Source organism: Desarmillaria tabescens (genome assembly GCF_030435595.1).
Source record: "Desarmillaria tabescens strain CCBAS 213 chromosome Unknown EV420scaffold_175, whole genome shotgun sequence".
In the NCBI taxonomy this organism is placed as follows: Eukaryota; Fungi; Basidiomycota; class Agaricomycetes; order Agaricales; family Physalacriaceae; genus Desarmillaria; species Desarmillaria tabescens.
This window is the reverse complement of record NW_026848474.1, coordinates 1,103-21,983: the sequence shown is the minus strand read 5'-3', so window position 1 is coordinate 21,983 and position 20,881 is coordinate 1,103. Positions and strand designations below refer to the sequence as shown.

The 20,881-nt window shown below is 49.2% G+C and overlaps 2 protein-coding genes across 2 annotated transcripts; one reads left to right on the top strand and one right to left on the bottom strand.

Annotated features, from left to right (window-relative positions):
* Window positions 1-1,915: 1,915 nt before the first annotated feature.
* Window positions 1,916-2,542, bottom strand: EV420DRAFT_1282298 (uncharacterized protein; the record flags this gene model as incomplete). The annotated part of the gene is made up of 2 exons (XM_060468293.1): window positions 1,916-2,439; window positions 2,494-2,542. Coding segments are annotated over 2 exons (573 nt in total), but the record flags the coding sequence as incomplete, so codon positions are not given.
* On the top strand, window positions 2,533-3,182 carry EV420DRAFT_1595819 (uncharacterized protein). Its single transcript, XM_060474969.1, has one exon. The coding sequence runs from the start codon at window positions 2,548-2,550 to the stop codon at window positions 3,001-3,003; it is 456 nt and encodes a 151-aa protein (XP_060321812.1). The 5' UTR covers window positions 2,533-2,547; the 3' UTR covers window positions 3,004-3,182.
* Window positions 3,183-20,881: the final 17,699 nt, after the last annotated feature.

Below are 20,881 nucleotides of genomic sequence, written 5' to 3'. Positions count from 1 at the left end.
AGGCGCAAGGATAAGTCGTTTCCGTTGAACCATTTCTAGATCAAAGAAAGTCAGATCGACAGCTCTGGCAAGGAGGGAAATTTTTACCTTTGGGCGTGGCTTCTGGGGTAGAATCATTATTAAGCATGGAGAACATGTTCGAAGAAAAATTCGTTCGCTGGACAAACTCTCGCTTGTCTTTCTTTCCGGCGTAGATGCTGCTCTGAGGACCAAAGGTGAGAGGAGCGCCCTTGCTGCTGATCTGACCAAACTTGGACAGATCGCCAGCCTTGGGCTGCGGCCGTGGAGCAGAGTTACCGCCAGCAACTGCCCAACCATCGGGACCAACTTGAGGAATTTCGCCTCGTTCTCCACCCCGTCGGGATCCACCGCGAGACATTGACATTTGACGTTGATATGATTCCTGTGCTTGAGCGGCTTTCTCCTTCGCGGCCTTTGAAATGTGATCAGATGGCGATGCCCGGACTGAGAGTAAAAAGACACTTACTGCTTCGTGTATCTGAGCGATTGTAGTAGGCGCGGCAACAGCATTACGGCTGATCCATTTCCGCTCACGCAGCTCGAGAACATCCTAATCACGGCTAGTCAGAAAAGCAATCGTAAACATGATGAAACTTACTCGTAACATGAATTGCATACGCGAGCTGACATTAAGGCTCTTCGTAAGCTCCTTCATGCGCGAAAAGTAAACATCCATATGAGCCCGGGCCTTCGATGTATCCAACAACTGCCCAACAGTAGTCAAAAGCTTGCAGAGGGACTCAATCTCCTCTTCTTCGGGATTCTCAACATTCCCAAGCAGTTTCTTGACACACTCGTGCATGATACGCTCCGTCAACATCTGCAGCTTGAACAATTCACCGATGAATTTGATCAAACCGAGACCTTGACGTTTCGCTTTCTGCGCGGCGTAATACTCTTCAAAATAGAGTGCGATCTCCTCCTCGCCGTCGCCCTTCTTCCCGGCGGCAGCCTTGGCAGCTTGATCCTCGATAGCCTTGGAAGCTGCGGCTGCAGCAGTAGCTTCTTTCGCCACCCACCCTCGCTCGAAATCTTCCTGACACCTGTTGAGAAGATATTTCCGGAACAACTGACCGCCAGCAATGGGTTTCCCTTCAGAATTCTTGGTACCGTCATCCTGGACCTTTGCACTGATTTGCTCCATCATTTTCCGACAGAGACGAGCATACATCTCGGACCATGTAGCTTCATCGGTGGCTTTCTCAAAGACGAGCCGAATGACTTGAATGAGAGTGCGGCCGTCTTTTTCCTTCTCGGACTTGTTCGCCCATGCGATGATCTGATCAGAAATGGAGTCAAATTTCTCCATTGTGAGCTTGTTCAGAAGACCCTTGACCTTACGGTCAACGACATCGGGAGAGTCCGGATCGTTTGAACTAAGCACGCGCCTGTCCCAACGATTGGCGCTCTGCTGTAATGGAGCAACGGGTTCAAGCATCGATTGAGCGAGAGCTGCTGCAGATCCATGACCACTCATGCCATTCCCGTGATTTTTACCTTTGGGCGTGGCTTCTGGAGTAGAGTCGTCATTAAGCATGGAAAACATGTTTGAAGCAGAATTCGTTGGCTGGACAGACTCTCGCTTGCCTTTCTTTCCGGCGTAAATGCTGCTCTGAGGACCAAAGGTGAGAGGTGAGCCCTTGCTGCTGATTTGACTAAACTTGGACAGATCGCCGGCCTTGGGAGGAGGTCGTGGAGCAGAGTTACCACCAGCAATCGCCCATCCATCGGCTCCAACTTGGGAGAATTTGCCTTGTTCTCTACTCGGTTGGAATCCACCACAAGACATTGACCTTGACTCCTCGCAGAACACGCTCGTCGCTACAGTGCATACTTGATCTTCGTCAAAAGTGCATGAGTAACCTTGCAACGCTATCAATTTGTCCCGTGCCCACTGGATGCGTAGCGCCGTTTCCCAACCAAGAAGCACTGCTTGCCGCTCAGAAACTCCTCCGGCTTGGTTGACCAGAGTGACGAGTCCAGACCTCACCAACGCTGGGACGTCACAACTTCTTCCCAAGGTGATCCGCTCTACCACTTCTACCTCCTGATGGCGCTCGATGATATGAAAGATAGCACTGTTGCGTATCTCTGTCATTACCCACATCGTAGAGAGCTTCAAGATCGAGATCCATTCCTCCAGCAGCCTTGTCGACACAGAAGGAATGTCCCTAGACATGCATGAGATCAATCGTATAATCGAGCAGCGGAAACCATACAGATGGTACATGAAATTCAACAGTCGCTCGAAATCAATTTTGCTGACGCCGTGTAAACGAATGGGCCTGTCATCGGTATTGCCTTCAACTGCATTAGCATCTGCCTGGGGCAATGTGAACATGGCTCTGAACGTCTCTGATTGTTTGATGAACTGATATCTCGGCGCACAGAAGAGCTCATCTTCAACCTTCAACAACTCTTATCAGCTAAATTAAATGACAACTGTGGAAGTGACACCAACCAAGAAGATACTGTTTTCCCAGTAAAAGTTCTTGTTTCTGACACATACCGCCTCCTCCATAGCTGATGTGTGCTTCTCCTTCTCCTTCTCCTTCTCCTCCTGTTCCTGTTGCAACCGTTTCCGTTCAGCCTCCTCCTCAGCTTTCCTCCGCTCCTCCTCTAGTCGGAGACGCTCCTTTTCTTTCTCCTCTTCCTCCTTCTTCAACCGCTCCTTTTCAGCGGCCTCCTCCTCTAGCCGCTTCTTCTCAGTCGCTTCTCGTTCCTGTTTCTCTTTATCCTCCTTCTCCTCTCGCTCCTTCTTCTCCCTCGCTCCGTTCTCCAACCTCTCCTTCTCCTCTTTCTCCATGGGCTCTTTCGCTTCCTTCTCCTCCTTCTCCTTCTCTTCCTTCTCCCTACGCTCCTTCTCCTCCCTCTCCTTCTTGGCTTTGGAATCTGCCTCTGCCTTGGCTTTGGCCTGCTCCTTCTCCTGTTCACCTGCTAGGCGTTTTGACCGCTCCTCTTCGAGCTCCGTGCGTACAATAGACCGTCGATTAGGGCTGCCATACGCGGGCGACACGACCGGCGAAAGCGTAACGCCAGACAAAGCGGGACTGAGTTTCTGGTTACTAAGATTTGTCAAGTTGATTTCCGTCCCGTCTGCATTTTTCAGTGAAATTCGAGCACTCGATCGTTGACCGGATACAAACGTGTTGGTGTTGGTGTTTAACCGACCAGTACCGGACACCGAGGCGGAGGAGGGTGTGGGAGGCGGCGACGACAAACCGCCGATACTTCCAGAGGAAGAGTGTGACATAGTGGGAGGGAGATGAGGAGGATGTGTAGCCGGTGCTGCGTGGGCGGGGGTCGGAGTTCCAGGTCCTTGAAGAGGAGGAGAGTGGTTACGAGGAGAAACGGGTATCCCATTATGGGGAGGGCCATGCTCACCGGGAGGAGGCGGATGATGCTGGGGTTGTTGAGGCGGCATCTGATGCTGCTGAGGCATCGCATACCAAGGGTACATATATGGCTGGTCACCCATATACTGAAAGGAAAAAAAAAACCTATGAAGACTCTGATAAGACGCTAGAACGCTGAACTTACATAGTAATTGGGCTGCCAAGCCATTTGGGTCTGCATTGGAGGAGGCATATTTGTGGGAGGATGGGACGAGTCCGATACGGCATCACATGCCTCGGTCGGTAAAGTTTGTTCAACTTTCTTGTCTTGCATGTTCATGTTCAAGACAGAATCAATGAACTGCCTCGTGCATAGGCGACGGCGCCTATCCCTGCCCCGTGTCAACAGCCTTGCCGGCTTCGTCCTTATCACATCATCAAATAACGTAGGGTCCATGGGAGAAATCATTATATGTTACCGGCATCAAGAATTGACCCTTCGATTGTATACAGTCCGTTTATGGATATCACATTCAAAGAAAACAATCTGATAGAATCGAATAGAAGCGCTTCTTCTAAATGCACCTCCCTGATACATTAGAATCGGCCCATCTTAGCAGAACGAAACAGCAAACTTCCCCGAGACGCCAATGTCGGCATTTGCTCTGTGATCATGGCGGTAACATCGTCCACCGTCGGGGGATGCTCTGGCCACGGATGTCTGGTAACCAGCGGAGGGATAACAACACTGAGAGAATCTTCATCATCGGAATCAGAGTCTTCGAACCTCAGCCCGAATTTGTGGGCATCCCAATGGATATTTTTCACCTCGATGAACAACAGGAGTTGTTGAAGAGACGGAAACTGTGAGCTGGCGAGAAGTCTATCGAGACTAGCCCAGAAAGGAAGCTCTTTGTAGGATGGGAGATCGTCGGCAGTGTTCAGGGTGAACCGCGTCGTGATGCATATTTTTCGAAGGTTTGGAAGCGTGACGTGGTGGAGAAGACGTTGGATGTCAACTAAATAACCTGCATCATTGTTGATATAACGATTTATTGAGTGGATATCCAGGGTATCAAGCGCTATAAAGCTGCTCAACGCTCTCTTCGAGATGAAGTGTTCGGCATACATATTGAGCACAAGGCGATTGTGCAAAAGAATCAATACGCTCACCTAGCATATAATTGACGTGCACTTCCGAGGTATGCTCCCATGTTTCAATATTGAGTCGTAGACGTTTGATCCCTGCACCGACCGAATTGACAAAAGAATCGATGCAGGCAAAAGATTGAGGTCCCATAGGATCGCGTTTTGTCTGGAATGATGCCCAAGATAAGGTGAGGTCGATGAGATCACCAAGATTAAAGGCTCCTCCCAAAAGCCAAGAGACGATATACGGGCTTTCAGTGGGGTCTTGGAACTTCAAATTCCTTAGTCGTTTCGGAACGGCGTCGACGTGATTATGAAGTGAAGGACCAATCGGTTCTCCGGTAGGACTTCTGACCTCCATGTCCGTGATATGGAGGCCCCTCAGGTTGACCGATTGCGACATGAGATCCAACAGATCCGCTGGTTGGCTGAAAATCACGTCGTGCATTTCCAGCCACTCCAGCCGTGTAAAATGACATAGAACCTCTATCTCCCTCTCACTTGGTAAGAAAAAATCATAGATTTTCAGATACTTGATATTTGGTAGCTGGCGTATGAGCTTCAATGTCGCAGGGCCTTCGAGAAGTGGAGGTTGGACTTCGACAAACGATGCAGAATATATTTTCCCCCAGTTTCCGCCCCATATGTTCAGGCGAGTGACGTACTGGGCGAGGTGAGGATGTATGGAAAATTTTCGGTTCCAAGGGTGGCAATGGGATTCGAGGGACAGGGATAATTCGGAAAAGATAAAGGGTTGGGCAAGCTGACACCAAGCACGACAGACAAGAAAGCATGTCCTAAGGTCATCACGGCTCCAATTTTGTATGTCAGGATTTCTAACACAAGTTCTGGAGGAATGGGTGTCATGAGGGTACTTTTGCCAAACATGAGTAAGACGCGGGTGAGCGTGTGAGCACCTGTGGACACTAAAGACGATGATGGTTCAGGTGGGACGCGTTGATGGCGTGAGAAAACTGGAAAACTGGATTTATTGGCCACCTCTGCTGATACAGCTCAGGTAAATAAGCGCAAACTAATCTACCTCGGTAGCTCATTGAGAATCCTTAATCATGTCAGCTTTTCGGCCCGTGATTCCCGTCCAAGTCTTTCGGTCAACTTTTTCGTCGTCAACATTGTCGTTTCTGACGGTATTGTTGAATGCTTTTATCCTAAACCCGGGCAGATGCTCTACGTCTCTGATTGTGTTCTCAACTGAAATAGCTTTCCATTACATGGCCTGCTTATTGAAATCACTCTAGTACCTTATCCGATGTCAACCAGCCAACATGGTCGCACGATGAAACTCACTAGCAGGCACCTTACGGTTGCATGGTTCATTACGCGCTAAATCGAAGCAATCAACATTCAAGAGGGCTTCATTGCACAAAATGTAACGACTTTATCATCTCTGATATATTATATATCACTCAAACCCGGCTCCTTCAGCCTCGACGTCCTTCAACTCGGCTTCGAAAAGTCTCCCCACCTTCCCCTTCACCACATGCAAGTTGAATGGTGGTCGTGACAAATAATTTCCGCTACACCCGCAACGGTAATAACCACAATAACTACATGCACCTTGGGTTTGTTGATTACCATCCGTGAAATTTGACTCTCGTATGTGTCCAAGCCTCAGTGCTGTGCTCAAGCCGACCTTTTCCCCCTCTTCGAGGGACACCACTTCTACACGAGTTGCGAGTTCCTCACATCCGGAAGAAATCCATTGCCCGACCGAATATTTTCTGCCAAGAACGATCCTATCCGCAGGAGATATCTCCGATAAACTGCTCGTCAAACGCTCGATGGCAGTTTTCCGCACAGTCATCCGCCATAAGCTGGAAAGTGCGAGAACAGACACCCAGCCGTTTACGGACAACTCAGGCTGTTTCGTGGTATCTCTGTTGCACTTTGGTCAGCATGCCTTGCACTCGAAGATTGGGTCCTTACATTGGATGAAGAACCTGAAGCAGTCGTTCAAAATCTATTTTCTTGATACCCGCTAGCTGAATGGGCCTATCGTCGGTGACACCCTCGGGTTCACTGCCACCTTGAGGCAGGGATAGCATCGAATCAAACGCCTCTGATTTTCCGACCAAATGGTGCTTTGGTACACGGAAAAGGGTGTCTTCGACCTAGTCCTCATGAATGACATCTTTATCATCAATGTCTGAAAACGGAGTTACTTGTAGAACGATGTTCTCCCAGTAATAGTCCTGGCTGCGACTGGGCGACGGTGATATTGGCATTGGATCTGATGGCTCATCGAGGGATACGTAGGGCATGGCGACGGATTTATCGAGCAAGCGCCAATACTGCACATTATATGGGCCGTACCCAATTAAATACTGGTTCTATGATCCCACAAGAGGGCTGTACAGTGTATTTCTGGTGGTCACAACATATGACCAGCTTCTGGCACTAACACTTCCTCTAACGGGGTGCACCTCCAGGCGCCCGGTGATGAGCATCATCGTCACATGCAGGTCTCACAAAGGACATTCCTTGGCCCCACGTTCGAGCACGAAGCCATCTTTAGCTGGAGCCTCAGACAATCAGGGGGATCAAATATCAGCAAGAAAAAGGCAGAATAAGTACAGCGAGGTGTCAACTTGTCGTCCCGGCGAATTCCGATAAAGCAAGCCAGTGTTAGTAAATCAATGAATTACTCTCCGGCATTTCTTGTCGCAATTGACGATGTAGGCATCAAAAACACGCGTGATCTGTCCATGCTGGTTAGTTCAACTCTTTCTTCTCTTGAAGTTCTTTGTGTACAGTGTTTGACTATGACTTGCTACAATACAAAATGTAGGTGTTTAATTTATTGTTCTCCTAGCCGTAGTACTGAAGGTATGTTCGAACTCAGTTGCGATAAATCATCAAGTATGAAACTGCGTACCGTTCTGAAGTAAATTCGTCGATTTGAGATGATTAGTGGATAGGATTGATGTGGAACAGGAAAGCGTATGTAGGGGGTGAAAAGGCTCTTAGGTGCGTATACTATACGCCTGACGTCGCGTGTATGTCTTTCTGATTGTCAATCGGTAGGCGAGGTCACTTTGACTACATCAAGCGCGTCGACCGTCGGGAGGAGGGGAGTTTCCAGGCCTGGACAATCGAATCAACGTATGTGCACTCTACCGCTTGCCTCGTATACATCCCGTTTACACCCAAGAAAGACATTACCCCTTCCACTACGCGCGACATCGCAACCCCTGGAGTCCGAACCGCATCCAATGCTCAGATTGAGGCCATGTACACCGTAGTCCACGCCGCATACGCTAGAATAGGTGTTGCACCTACTACGCCACAGGCTTCGAGAACTTCAAATGATGGCCAGTCTCGCAAAAGGTCATCGAGCTCTTTCGCGTCTTGCTCAATATAGCGTCAGCTCCCCTCTCTTTCGGTGAAGACTTCCTTCTCATGAAGTCTTTCTAGTTCGTTCTTTGCCATTGTTATCGCTATTCCAGCGGCTACACCCGTAGAATCCAAGAACGACGCAAAATATGCATTTGGTCACCTTGAAAATCGTGGGTTTCTCCGTCTCTATTGACATTATGTCTTCGGATATCCCGACGGATTTGCGTTCTTTATGAGCTTCTTGGTGCCCCTTTGGACAATAGGTAACTGTTGTTTTTTCATAATGAACATGTAAGTCTTAAGAGCACGTCCAGATGGCTTTGATGCTCCCGTGCATATATCTGGAGAAGCAAAGAATGCACGTACTGCCGTACCGTTCGCAATCATGAGCGCCACTGGCCTTGGATGCATTCTTGGTTTCGGTTAGATCATCTTCTGTCCTGAATTCATCCTACTTACCAGACATTACAGCTGTTAACATCTGTTTGGCATGGGTACAGATTTAGTATCCATCTTTGCTAGTCCCATAGGACAGCCGATGGTAACCGTGAGTACAACAAGTTCATCATGGTTCCCCAGATGTACTTAACATACGTCAGAGTCTCTTCAATAGTCTAGGGACCAGGGGCACTATCGCGCTCTGGGTATTCATAATCATGACCTTGTAAGACTTCATGAAGAATTAATTAGGACCACTCTCATCCGTTCTTTAGGTACAAGTATGGTGTCAGTGGACCTCGTATGTATCTATGATTGCTTCCAGTGACCGGTTGCTGACAATGATCGTAGCTCATTTCAGCTTCCCGACAAACCTGTGCTTTCTCCCGCGACGGCGCTCTTCCCTTGTCGGCAGTCTCTTGCCGCCATGTTGGACCTTTTATTATTTGCAAGTTCGACAGCAACCGGAGCCATCTCTACCATGGGCGTACCCAGTCGTCCGGAATCTTCGAGATATCATGCAGACCCCCAGAAATCAAGATGCGAGGAGCGAAGCTGGCGGCCATGACACAGGCCACAGCCTACAGAATAATCAGAAAGATCAAGATGCAGGCGGATACGTACCAGGACAAACTTGATAGAAAGGGCACTAACGAAAACGTAATGTTGGCCCTAGCCACCGCTGGAGAACAGTGCAAAGCCGAGATTACAAGAGAGCAATTCTGGACCTCTATCTGATGAAAAGACTTCAATAGATCAGCCCGATTCTCCATGTGGATGTTACTGCGCGGTGTCGATGAATATGCGGTGGGGGCCGGAGCAACACTGGAGACACATTAATGGCTGCGAAGATAGAGTTGAGTGCCAGACGTGCGGCACTGAGGAGAACATGGACCATATACTCACCAGGTGCGATGCTCCAGGCCAGAAAGAAATATGGGAGCTTGCCCAACAACTATGGAAACAGAAAACCAAGACTGACTTGACCATCACAAAGGGCATTATCATGTCATGTGGCATTCAGCCGCCAAACATGCATAGAAGCCAGACCAAGCGAGGAACAGAAAGGTTCCACTGAATTTTAATATCGGTCGGCGCGTCTTGTCTGGAAGATCCGAAATGACCGTGTTATAAATGATAAACCACACTATACGGCGCGCGAAATAGAACAAAGATGGTTACACACGATAAATCGTATGAAACTAGACAGCATACCATCAGATCAAAAGAAATTCAAGAGGAAGGCGATACAGAAATCCCTTGTTCTGAAGACATGGCAGGGCACGCTTCTGAAAGAAAGCTCCCTCCCCGAGGACTGGACAAGGGAAAACGGAGTTTTAGTGGGTATTGTTAAGTGAACAATGATGGTGTGATACCAAAAGGTGCTCAGGCCGCCGCCGGAGCTTGCTTGATCGAGTCCCACATGAGACTTGTTCGAGGACGCGCGGAAGGATGTGCATAAAGGCATTTACCTTGTATGGTCAGCACTTTATGAGACACCTCCCACCAAGGAATAACCTACCACATGTCATATACTATGCTTATGATTCTCACTCGCGAGGCTACAAACCTCGCTTCATTAACGGGCTGAATACAGCGTCCTTGACGCGCCATCCTGCTAGTCGGAAGGCTCCTGCTGAGTAGGGTGTATGAAGCCACAAAAAAAAAGATATCATGCAGTTGACACCACCAATTTTGATTCAACAGGTAAAGATCTGCGGCAGTTTCCGTTCCCAGCAAGGCCCTGGGCGCCGGCACCGCGGCGGACACTTGTGTTGAAGATGAACTCGCGAATCAGCCGCTGCTCAGGATATGGACAGAAATCGATCTTGCGATGAATTGGCTTGCAGGGTAGATAGATGGTAAGATCTCCCCGAAATTGAAGCCGGCAATTGCCTCGCTTACAGTGTTACACTAGCGCTGTGTGATCGCCGTAAGGAAGGAATTACAAATATCTTCTTTTCCTTAACCAACATTATCTTCCTTTACTTCATCGTTATTGTTCCACAGTTGGGCTCTGAGCTCCCAAGACTCATCAAATAAGGCGGCAAAGGTAATATGGCGGTGGAAATGAGAAGAAAGGGCGAGGTACGTCTCAGACGCGTAATCTGCCTTGCTGTGCGTCCTCATCATTTAGGTTTCGCTGCAGAAGGAGCAAGAACATGAGAAGCTGTATTAAGCGCCATCAACACAGCAATCCTATACCCTGCGTCGTGGAACCACCATCGATATCGGTGACACCTGTCTCCTGTGAGAAACGCGTTCCACTGAGAGTCATCTGAAATGGCGGCGACGAATCATATGCAAGTTGAATCGCTGTTGGCTGTTGTGTCAATTCAGTCGACCTCGCCTCGAGGCTTTGTACCCCCTGCCCACCAGACCTTTTACGCGCGTTCTATCGGGGGGGATTGGTTTGGAAACCTAGGGAGTGTACCCCAACTCACTTAGACTCGGAGTTGGGTCCGGCCTCGAGGACGTGCATCAGATATCGTATTGCTGCGCTGCACGGTATGGGAGTGGGAACTGAGCTTTGTTTGAACTCGATCTCAGCCACAATGTTGATGAACAAACTAGTGAGTCAATCTATGTTAGAGTGTTCAATCATCTGATACTTCTAACAGTCGAGCACGCGTACGTACTACGTAACGTGTGTCCAGAGTCGCAAGAAGGCAGTGTTCCGCATATGACTTGTAGTCGAGTCCCAGAACACGATCCATCAGGAAGAGGGGCCCGAGGCGCCTATGAGGTTTATATAAATCACTGAAAGGTTGTATGATGAGTCTGTTCATCATTCTCACACTTTATCTCTGTCCTCTTAGCTGCTACTCTCATGTCTGGACCAGGCGGACAGCGTCTTGGAAGGCTTAGAAACCATGAGCAATATTATCTGAACGGAGGCGACGTATACTTCCTAGTAGGCGTAGCTCTCATCTCCAAATGAAGCTCGTATTAACGAAATCCGCCTAGGTGGATGAATACGTATTTCGCGTCCATCGCATATTCTTTGAGCGAGAATCCCCCAGATTCCAGCAGATGTTCGATCATCCAGCACCCCCCGGGGAGCGACCTGCAGGTTCCTCAGCTGGAACTGCCTTCAAGCTCGATGATGTGAATGCAGAGGACTTCTCCAAGTTCCTTTGGGTCTTCTATAATCCGTGAGTTCAGCCTACCTTATTACCCGAGGGCGAAGATTCACTGTGTTTATTAGAAAATACTCCATATACGACGCTTCAGTCGACGGCTGGCATGCTATCTTGCGCCTCGCATCCCTCTGGGGGTTCCCGGAAGTGAAAGCTCTCGCAATCCGTGAACTCGAGCGCAAGCCGATGGGCTTAGTCGATCGCATCGTCCTGTATCAGGCATACAACGTTGATCTGGACATCCTGACCCCGCTCTATGCGAAACTCTGCTCTCGCGACGAGCCTCTAACCAAAGCCGAATCGCAGAAACTCGGTGTTGAAACTATTGTCCTTATCTTCCAGGCTCGGGAGCGCCTTCGCTCATCCGCGCGTGACGGAGTGAAGAGTCCTCTGCCGGATGGCATCAACTCTCTTGACGTGTTGCAGGTTGTTACCGAGGTGTGGCAGGGAGATGATACGTCGTCGAACCGTACATCAGGTGGATGGGTGATCATAAATTCGTTCTGCTGTACTTTTGCTTACTCATTCCGTTGTTGCTGTTAGGATCGAACACCGATACTCGGCAGGGTACCACCTCGGCGCGCCAGGCGAACGGATCTGCGGGCGGCCAGGATGGCAGGCGCGGCGGCGCAGGACGACAGTGATCGTCCTCCGCCTGTGACCCAGGTTGACAACGGTGAGTTTCTATTGTCGTGTTGAGCCCTGCTTGCCTGAATATCTACTGACAGACACGCTGTTTGTGCCTTCTCAGACTCTCACAAAACAGCTAACGGTTCGGGTGAAGCGTCTTCTGTCGGGTTCGAAAGGAAAGAAGGGTTAGGGCACGAGACCGACAGTCGCGGTGTGGCGAACCCTATCAATTCTATCCCTGATTCTGAGAGGTTCCGAACAGATTCCCCGCGTCCGCCTGGGTCATGGGTAGCATAGTTTTCGCTCATTTTTTGTATGCACTTGTAACATCATGTATCGTCCCATATCAACGTTTCTAAATACCATACACCGCGTACAGCCTTACACAATCCCTCAGCATGGATAAATCGGGTTCCTGAAAATCAAAAAATAATTTGATGACAGGACAATTGCATCCGCGGAATAGGCAAGTCGCTTTGCAGGGTTTAGCGTGCGCTGGTACGACTCGATCCATGCGCCTGCTTCATGTGCGACCGGAATGCAGTGTTTTAGGTGAAGAGAACGTGTGAGGCTTACGTTTCCTTCCAAACATGCGCTCTTCGTACGTTCGATCGAATCGATGGCAAGCAATATGATGGAGATATACTCATTGCCGGAAGACATGTGTCATACACGTGTAGGTGGGCGATTCTGGATTCAAAAGCCTCGTCTCCCACCCCTCGACTTCTCAGAAACCCCCCTTCCTTCCTTCCCCCCTTCCCCTCGATGGCCAGTCAGCAGGATAGCAGTTTCGTTGCCCTTAGGCACCATGACGAGTATCATCTCTCAGGCGGGGACTTGTTCTTCCTCGTGCGTTGTCTAATCGATTGCGCCGGAGTTCAGTAACTGACATTATCTAGGTCGAACAATATCATTTCCGTGTCCATCGATATTTCTTTGAGAGAGAATCTACATTCTTCAAACACCAGCTGGCAACGCCAGCCTCTCCAGGCGAAGAACGTCAAGGGACTTCGGAGGGAACCGCCATCGTCCTAGACCACGTCACCCCCGCAGAATTCGCGAGATTCCTATGGGTGTTTTACAACCCGTCAGTTGTGAAGTGTGTTTTTTCCCGTCACCCAGCTCTAACGTCTAACCACAGTAAATACTCGCTCTACGATGCCTCTGTCGAAGACTGGGCGATCATTCTCAAGCTCGCGGATCGATGGTGTTTCCCCGAGGTCAAGAACCTTGCCGTCCGAGAGCTGGAAAAGCACCTTATGGACGATATCGACCGCATCGTTGTCTACCAGAAATACAATGTCGACAAGCATCTTCTGATCCCCCGTTACGCCGCCCTTTGTGCGCGAACGGAGACCCTGACGCTGGCGGAAGGAATTCGGTTGGGCATGGAGACAGCGTTGAACATTGCTCGGGCGCGAGAATGTGCTCGTTCGCCGTCCGTTGACGGACTGCGCAGTCCCACATCTGTCGCACTCCCATCCGAGGAGATGCACGGCATCATAGTGGACTTGTTCAGTATTTCGGAGGCGCCTGATTCCGTATCGAAGGGCCAAGAGAATGGCTCGTCAACGGCATCGTCTTCTACAACAGGTGGATCGGTGATACCATCTTGTCCATATATGCTTCTTCATACTCATATTGATATATTATAGGAGATGCGGCAACCAAGAACACCTCTAACGGAGACTCCTCCTCCAAGCCAAACGGGAAACCCGCCAACAACGCTGACAAAAACGGACGAAACAGTCCTGTCACCGGTACCGGCCGTAGAGGGGGACGAAAGTCCTGATGAGGTCGCATTTGAAGCTGATGAGAACGAAGAATACTGGGATGACACAGGCTCGGATTCAGACACTCATGTCGATAATGCTGGTGTGGATAGCGAGAAGGTTTACGGTGATGTTGATGATGGTCCTGTTGAAAATGTTGTAGATCCTCAGGACAATGATGACGCTCGTGATTTGGACAAACAGCTACATGACCCCACTCCCGACGCAGGCGTTGGAGATGCCCCACCCGAGAGTAGTGCGCAAGACAGCAGAGAGGACAATGATGCTGGTGCTTCGCATGAAATCAATGGCGAACCTGATCACGGAGATGGCGGGGGAGATGGACAGGATGATTCTAGTATTCCATCTAACGAGGAAGTGGAGAAAGACGGGGAGCAAAGTACTGACGTAACTCTTGATGCTACCTCGGAGGTGGCGGAGAGGAAAGAAGATGACGGAAGCGCTCTCAGTGGAGAACCCGTATCTTCGCCCAACCCGACTGTCGATTCTTCTTCTGTACCCGAAACCTGGGCTGATGCTGGTCATGGGTCCGGCGACGACTTTTCATTTGACTTTATTGAACCGTCCGAACTAGGGTCTATGCCCAAGTTCGATTTCGATTTTGATTCCACGTTTGATCACATTGATATTCCCAATATCACCGTTCATTCTCCTACTGCTTCTCACGCTGGAACGGAGGCTGGGGACGAATCTATCGAAGCAGGGATAGATACCGAGGGTAGGGACCAGGAATCAGAAGGAGATGCGAAGGATGCCGCGGGGTCATCTTCTGACACCGTTACGAACGCTGGTGGGCCTGAAGGCGCCCTGGTGACCGAGCCTGATGCCGGAATTGAGGGTAGTGGTGATGCCACTGCAGAGGGAAATGAAGACGATGCTTCTAATGGTGATGACCCCGACCACACCCCTCCTCCTTCTGACGAGACCACTCCTAAAGCAGAGGATGGTGATAACGGCGCCGCATTGGGGGATGATAGCAGTGGGATTACCGACCCTCTTGCTCCCGAATCTAAAGCCGACGAAGCGACTCCCAAACCGGAAGAGAGTAGTAGCACCGCAGAAGGAAACAGCGACAATTCTCCTGCTCTTCCTACGCAAGATTCTAGCACAAACGAGACTGCTCCTAAACCAGAGCACGACGGGGAGCCATCCATCATACCCACCGACGAAGATCCTTCCCTCCCAGAGGCAGCCAAATCGACAGAAGAGGATGTAGGAACGGACACCAAAGTACCATCCACTGCAGACACACCCGAGTTTTCAAGTAATCCTCCTGCCGATAGCTCTTCTTCTACCTTACCCCCACTACCACCTGATGACGATCTCCTTGAAGGCCATGACACTGCTGGTAGGAGCAGGAGGCCTACCTTGAGCATTGATACGGCTCAATTTTGGGGTAACACATTTGGACCCACACATGCTGGTCATGCAACTGGAGAGAATGGAGATGGTCAGCCTGCTGACGGTCGCCCAGAAGAAAAGGGGGCCACTCCGGTAGTGGACCCAATCGAGCCTCCGCCCATCGTTCAGGATGACGTTCCCGACGACTTGGATTCTTTGTTTAAGGCTGCGAATCTCGCTCTGCCTGAGGAATCAGAGAGTGAAGACGATCCAAATGAACAGTTTTATGACTCGCCTGAAGGTCCTGCTGCGCTGTGACAATCCTAATTCTGTAGTCTCGTTATAATCCCGTTTATCATATGTAGCCCTTTATACTCATTAGGAACCACCATAGCATATATAATATATTCATCCCACCGTCATTGATCCACAGCTAATACGCTATACATAAGTATCGTCCGCGACCTTGGAGCAAACCAACCTGTTGTCCAGCATAGTAGCCGTCGACCCACTTGTGACATCTGAAGCTTAAGTAATAGCGTAGTCCATCTCTTGCACACTGAGCGTAGATTCTTTCAAGAATTGAATATTGAGGATTTCGACATAGCAGTAAGAGCCTAGGAGCCTTAAGAGGACATTCGCGTCGTGGAAGGTCACGTGATGTTTAGGGCAGGTCCGTCATTGCTAGTCGTCGTTCATGTATTTGTCTTTTGCACCACCACTACGATGACCGTACATCCTATAGGTAATGTGGTGTAGGCTTGCTCTCCATCCCTCCTCTACGCAATGCTGCCCTAAAATTCACAGAACTGTGTTTGTATTGAACTTTTCGTACTCAGATGTCTGACGTCAGTGATTGCCGGAGAGCTTGGTCCTGAAGCTAGGGCATCACTAGATCGCTCTTAAAGACGTACCACCATCATCTACCTGCTTTGTGAACGTCATTTCTCTCATGATGGAGGCCAAAGACCTTCCTTTTGATATTTTGCCTCCCATCTTGGACCAGTTGGCGGACCGCCATGATTTGTGTTCGTGTGCAATAGTCAGCAAAATGTTCAATAGAGCAGCAACGCCATTGCTGTATGAAACCCTCGACTCGCGGATAATTTCATCGAAGGTGCGTGCACCGAGACACCGAATAAACACAGCATCATCAGTTTTTAGGGTTTCTCTTGTTTTGGATTTCTCTTTGACATTCAAAAGTTGTTAATATATTTCTCCTAGGGTCTTCTTCGACATCCCTCTATGACTTTGAATCAACGGCCAGAGCTTGCACAATATGTGCGCCACATCACCGAGACAGGTAGGCATATTTACCTCTGAGTCGGATTTGATTTATGGTTGACGGATGTTCATATTACTAGGCGCGGTGCATTGCGGGCATCTTCCTGGTTATCCCAATATAACTCGAGACGCTCTAATTGCGGTATCTCGCTGCTCTAACCTTCAGTCAATGACATGGATAGACGATAGTTCTACTGCAAACTCTGTGTTATTCGCGTTTATGAACGCAATACATAACCTTCCTGTTCGCGAGCTGACCATCCGGACGCTCAGCGACTTTGGAGAGGAGGTCTGGCAGACACTCAAACAACGCGCAGGTTTGCGGAAACTATCCCTGTGGTGTATGGACGGTCCTCCTCGCGTCCTTGAAGGCTGGTCTAACATTCTCGGCGACACACTCACACATTTGGAATTAGGTGTAAGTACCTCTCAAGTCTTCCTATGGCTCCTGAAACCGCACATTAACCACGACCTTGTCTCTCTCTATCTAGCGATGCGCGGGGGTTCCACCAACGATACTTATCACAGTGCTCTCTGATCTCCCTCTTCTCAAGGATTTGAGGTTGAAGGGAGCGCAGTCTCAATCGATCCCAATGGTGACGACGTACCTTCCGAGCTTGGAGACACTCGATACGGAATATCTTCATTCCAATGGTAGAATGCAAGTGGATCGACCCATACCCGTGATAAAGAACCTTACTGTGCGATCCCATTCAATGGATAACATGGGCCCTAATAATCTGTGGCCTTGGATGCTAAACCTCGTTCCAAAACCCGGACTGGAGTCTCTTAAACTTCACGCATTCACCGTAAATATGGGAAACATGAGTATCCCGAGGGTGTTTATTCTTGACTTAGCGAGTGTCCACAGTCAGACGCTGAAGCATTTTATTGTCGAGGATTTGCAAATGACGCTCACCGACGTGGAGTGCTTATGTGTCAAGTTTCCCGAGCTCCAGACCCTTGTATGCATGGTGGCGAGTTCGGACATTGTGAGTTCCGCTAGAATGTAGTTTCAGTGGACTAAATTCGAGGTTAGACTTCCATCGCCGCTGCCATCGAGCCTGCGATAAATCTTAGGACACTAAGACTTCAGATGCCGTGGCTACTTACTGAAGGCTTCATTGATCGCCACGGTCTTTTCAATGCATATCAGGCCAAGGATATGATGTTACGATATGAACGATCCGTGTTGCGGGTGATTGAACTTGGTTCAACTTTGTATACAGTAAGTATCCTCTATCTGACGACAGAGATGATGGGCTTACCTGGTTTTGAGGGCAAGTGGATACTCCGCCACGGACAGCTGGTATTTGAAGTCTTTGAGAACGTTGGTGAAGATAAATGGCGTACCTGAGAGGCGAGTTGTTATATTTTATGGCATAGTGTACCGAAACAATGGATATAACGCCATTCGTTGCTCACCAAGGTGTGCCCGACTTAAATAAGCATCCTGACGTTGTCAAAGCCAGTCCTTGAAGCTTCAAGCGTCTACGTTTACTTACCACCTATCCTAGTCGGTCAACGCTCCGCAAGAAAACTGCCCACTTGGCTCCTCTGTCTCTCCCGGCGGATCGAATGCAGCACTCCTAGTAAAGAGTAGCTATTTCGGGCTAAGCGAAAACCGGCGAAATTTGGTGGATAGCATATGAAATTTGACGATGTCTCTTGGCCACAGCAAATGAGTCGGGATTCCCTTTAATGGTAAAGCCGACGGACTTTGCTGTGATCAAAAGACTTCGTTCAATTTCTTTCCTATTTCAATTGTTTTCCTTGTATTTCGACGGACGGAAATTAGTCACCTGCCGTGAGTGTGCAGCATAAATATACCCCACTTGTGAAACGGTCCGGTGACTCCATCAATGCGACAGCTCGCGAGAAGTTGGTCTCCTGACGTACGATTTGGTGCTGCCGCTGGTGCAAGCCATAGGCACGGATATATTCTGTGGCATCCCATCTTCGTAATCACGGGAGTTCTGGTTCCGAGATACAATTCACAAGTCCTATATAAAGAGTTGGAGATATGCAACCTTTATACGTTCATCTTCAAGTCTGGTTACAGTATGACTTCTCCAGAGATTCGCACCACCGCAGAAGAGTATAAGGATCGATATCCTGACATCGAATATCTCGAAATCTCACGTCCGGACGTCCATCCGTTCTACGTCTACAACGGATTCCAACCCGGACAAACCATTCTCGAGAAAGGCCACGTTCGAGCTCCTGGAAAGAGAGCATTCGGCACCGATGTTATTTTCGATCGAGACGTTGGCATTCTTATGCGTGACGGCATCACCATTTATGCAGACATTTTTCGTCCAGCTAACTTGGACAAAAAAGTGCCTGCTATTATTCCTTGGAGTCCATACGGAAAAACGGGAAATGGTAAGCTTCGTTTAATATATGATATCTTATTTAACTGATACGCTAAATGACTGTAGGTGTGCAACGCTATGACGTGATGGCGCCGTTTCGAGCAGGCATTGCAAACGATCGAACTTCTGGTTACGAAAAGTTCGAAGTGAGGACCTATCGAATTCACTAGTTGTAATCGCTAACGTGCTACAGGCACCGGACCCAGCAGAATGGTGCGAAAGGGGATACGCGATTATTAACATTGATGCTCGAGGTGCAGGAAATTCTGAAGGAGATATCTCATTCTGGGGAATCCAAGAAGCTGAAGATATCTATGATACCATCGAGTTCCTCACGAAGCAGCACTGGTGCAATGTTTCTGTCGCAATGGCGTAAGACGTATGTTACCTCAGTGCTATGCATGTGTATTGACGCCTCTCCAGTGGAAATTCTTGGCTGGCTATCTGTCAAATCAATTTTGCGTCACGACTTTCACATCCGGCATTGAAAGCCATTGCGCCTTGGGAATGCTTGACTGATCCTTATCGCGACATCTTCGTCCGAGGAGGAAAGCCTCACCTCGAAGCGTTCAACGGGCTCATCGTGAACGGAATGGCAGGACCAAATGGGCTGGAGAATGCACCAGCCATGGTACGGAAGAGACCGTTGTATGACGACTACTGGCGTGAGAAGAATATCCCTGTGGAAAATATCGACGTACCCATGTACATCCTTGCATCGTACTCCAGTGGGCTGCACACGAGGGGTTCTTTCCATGCGTTTAGGGCGGCAAAGACAAAAGAGAAGTGGCTGAGGGTACACCCATATCAAGAATGTGAGTTGCCGTCCATGATTTCTGCCGCCTGCGGAAGGAGGACCGTCGTTGACTCTCTGCTTCTTGCCCAGGGTATGATCTATACCGCCCGGAAATGAATGACGAGCTGCAGCGTTACTTCGACTACTATTGTAAGGGAATCGACAACGACTGGCCAGGCTCGACCCCTCCCGTTCGCCTCTCGTTGCTAGGGTTTAACAACAGTCCAGCAAAAACAGTGGTCGAGAGACCGGAGCAATTTCCCCTCGCGCGTGCCCAGAACCAGATCTATTACTTGGACGGTGATTCCAAGTCACTGAGTCTATCTGCCGTCTCCCACGAGAGCTCGACGACCCACAATGCCCACAGTCTGACAGCTTCAAGTGTAAGTCGAAAACCTCCGTTCCATTCTTTTCCGCTAACCTTTGTTCTGGCCCTGGATGCAGGATTTCACATTTTACTTCACCAAGGCTACGGAGCTCTCTGGATATCCTAAAATCAAGATTTGGATGTCCTGCAAGGAGCATGACGACCTGGACGTCGCTGTTCAAATACAAAAAATCGACGCCAAAGGCAATCTCCTCGAACATCTCAACTACCCCTGCCCAGTTCCTGTTGAGGAAGTGCCGAACGTCAACACGGCGAAAACGCTCGGTCCACAAGGATTCCTTCGGGCATCGCATGGCGTCAGCCTCGATTTGAGCAAGTCAAGCGGCAATGAATTGTTTTACGCTCACGACAAACGCGAACCGAACCTTCCCAAAGGTAAAATTGTGCCGCTGGAGATTCCCCTTTGGCCAATTGGTATGGTATTTGCTGAGAATGAGGGCATTATGGTCAGAATTTCTGGGCATAACATGAACTATCCCGAAACGGAGATTCTTGCATTGAAGGAGCCTGTGGATCATAATGTCGGGTATCATACTATCCATACTGGTGGGAAGTATGACAGCCTCCTTGTCTTGCCGGTTATCAACGCGTAGAACTTGGTAGGGCGTGCAGGTATGGATGTTATAAAATACACGTGTATACATGTGTAAATATTGTAGCTAACCACTGAACTGCGGCAATATGGATAGGGTGGCGTGAGAATAGTGGCACGCGTCGGGCTTGTTTGAATCGAGTTTACACAACTATTTGTGGTACTACTACCATCAACTTGAATCGACAAGAAATCTAGCAAATTCGCTACAATGTCCTCTCGAGGTCAATCGCTCTCTCTTT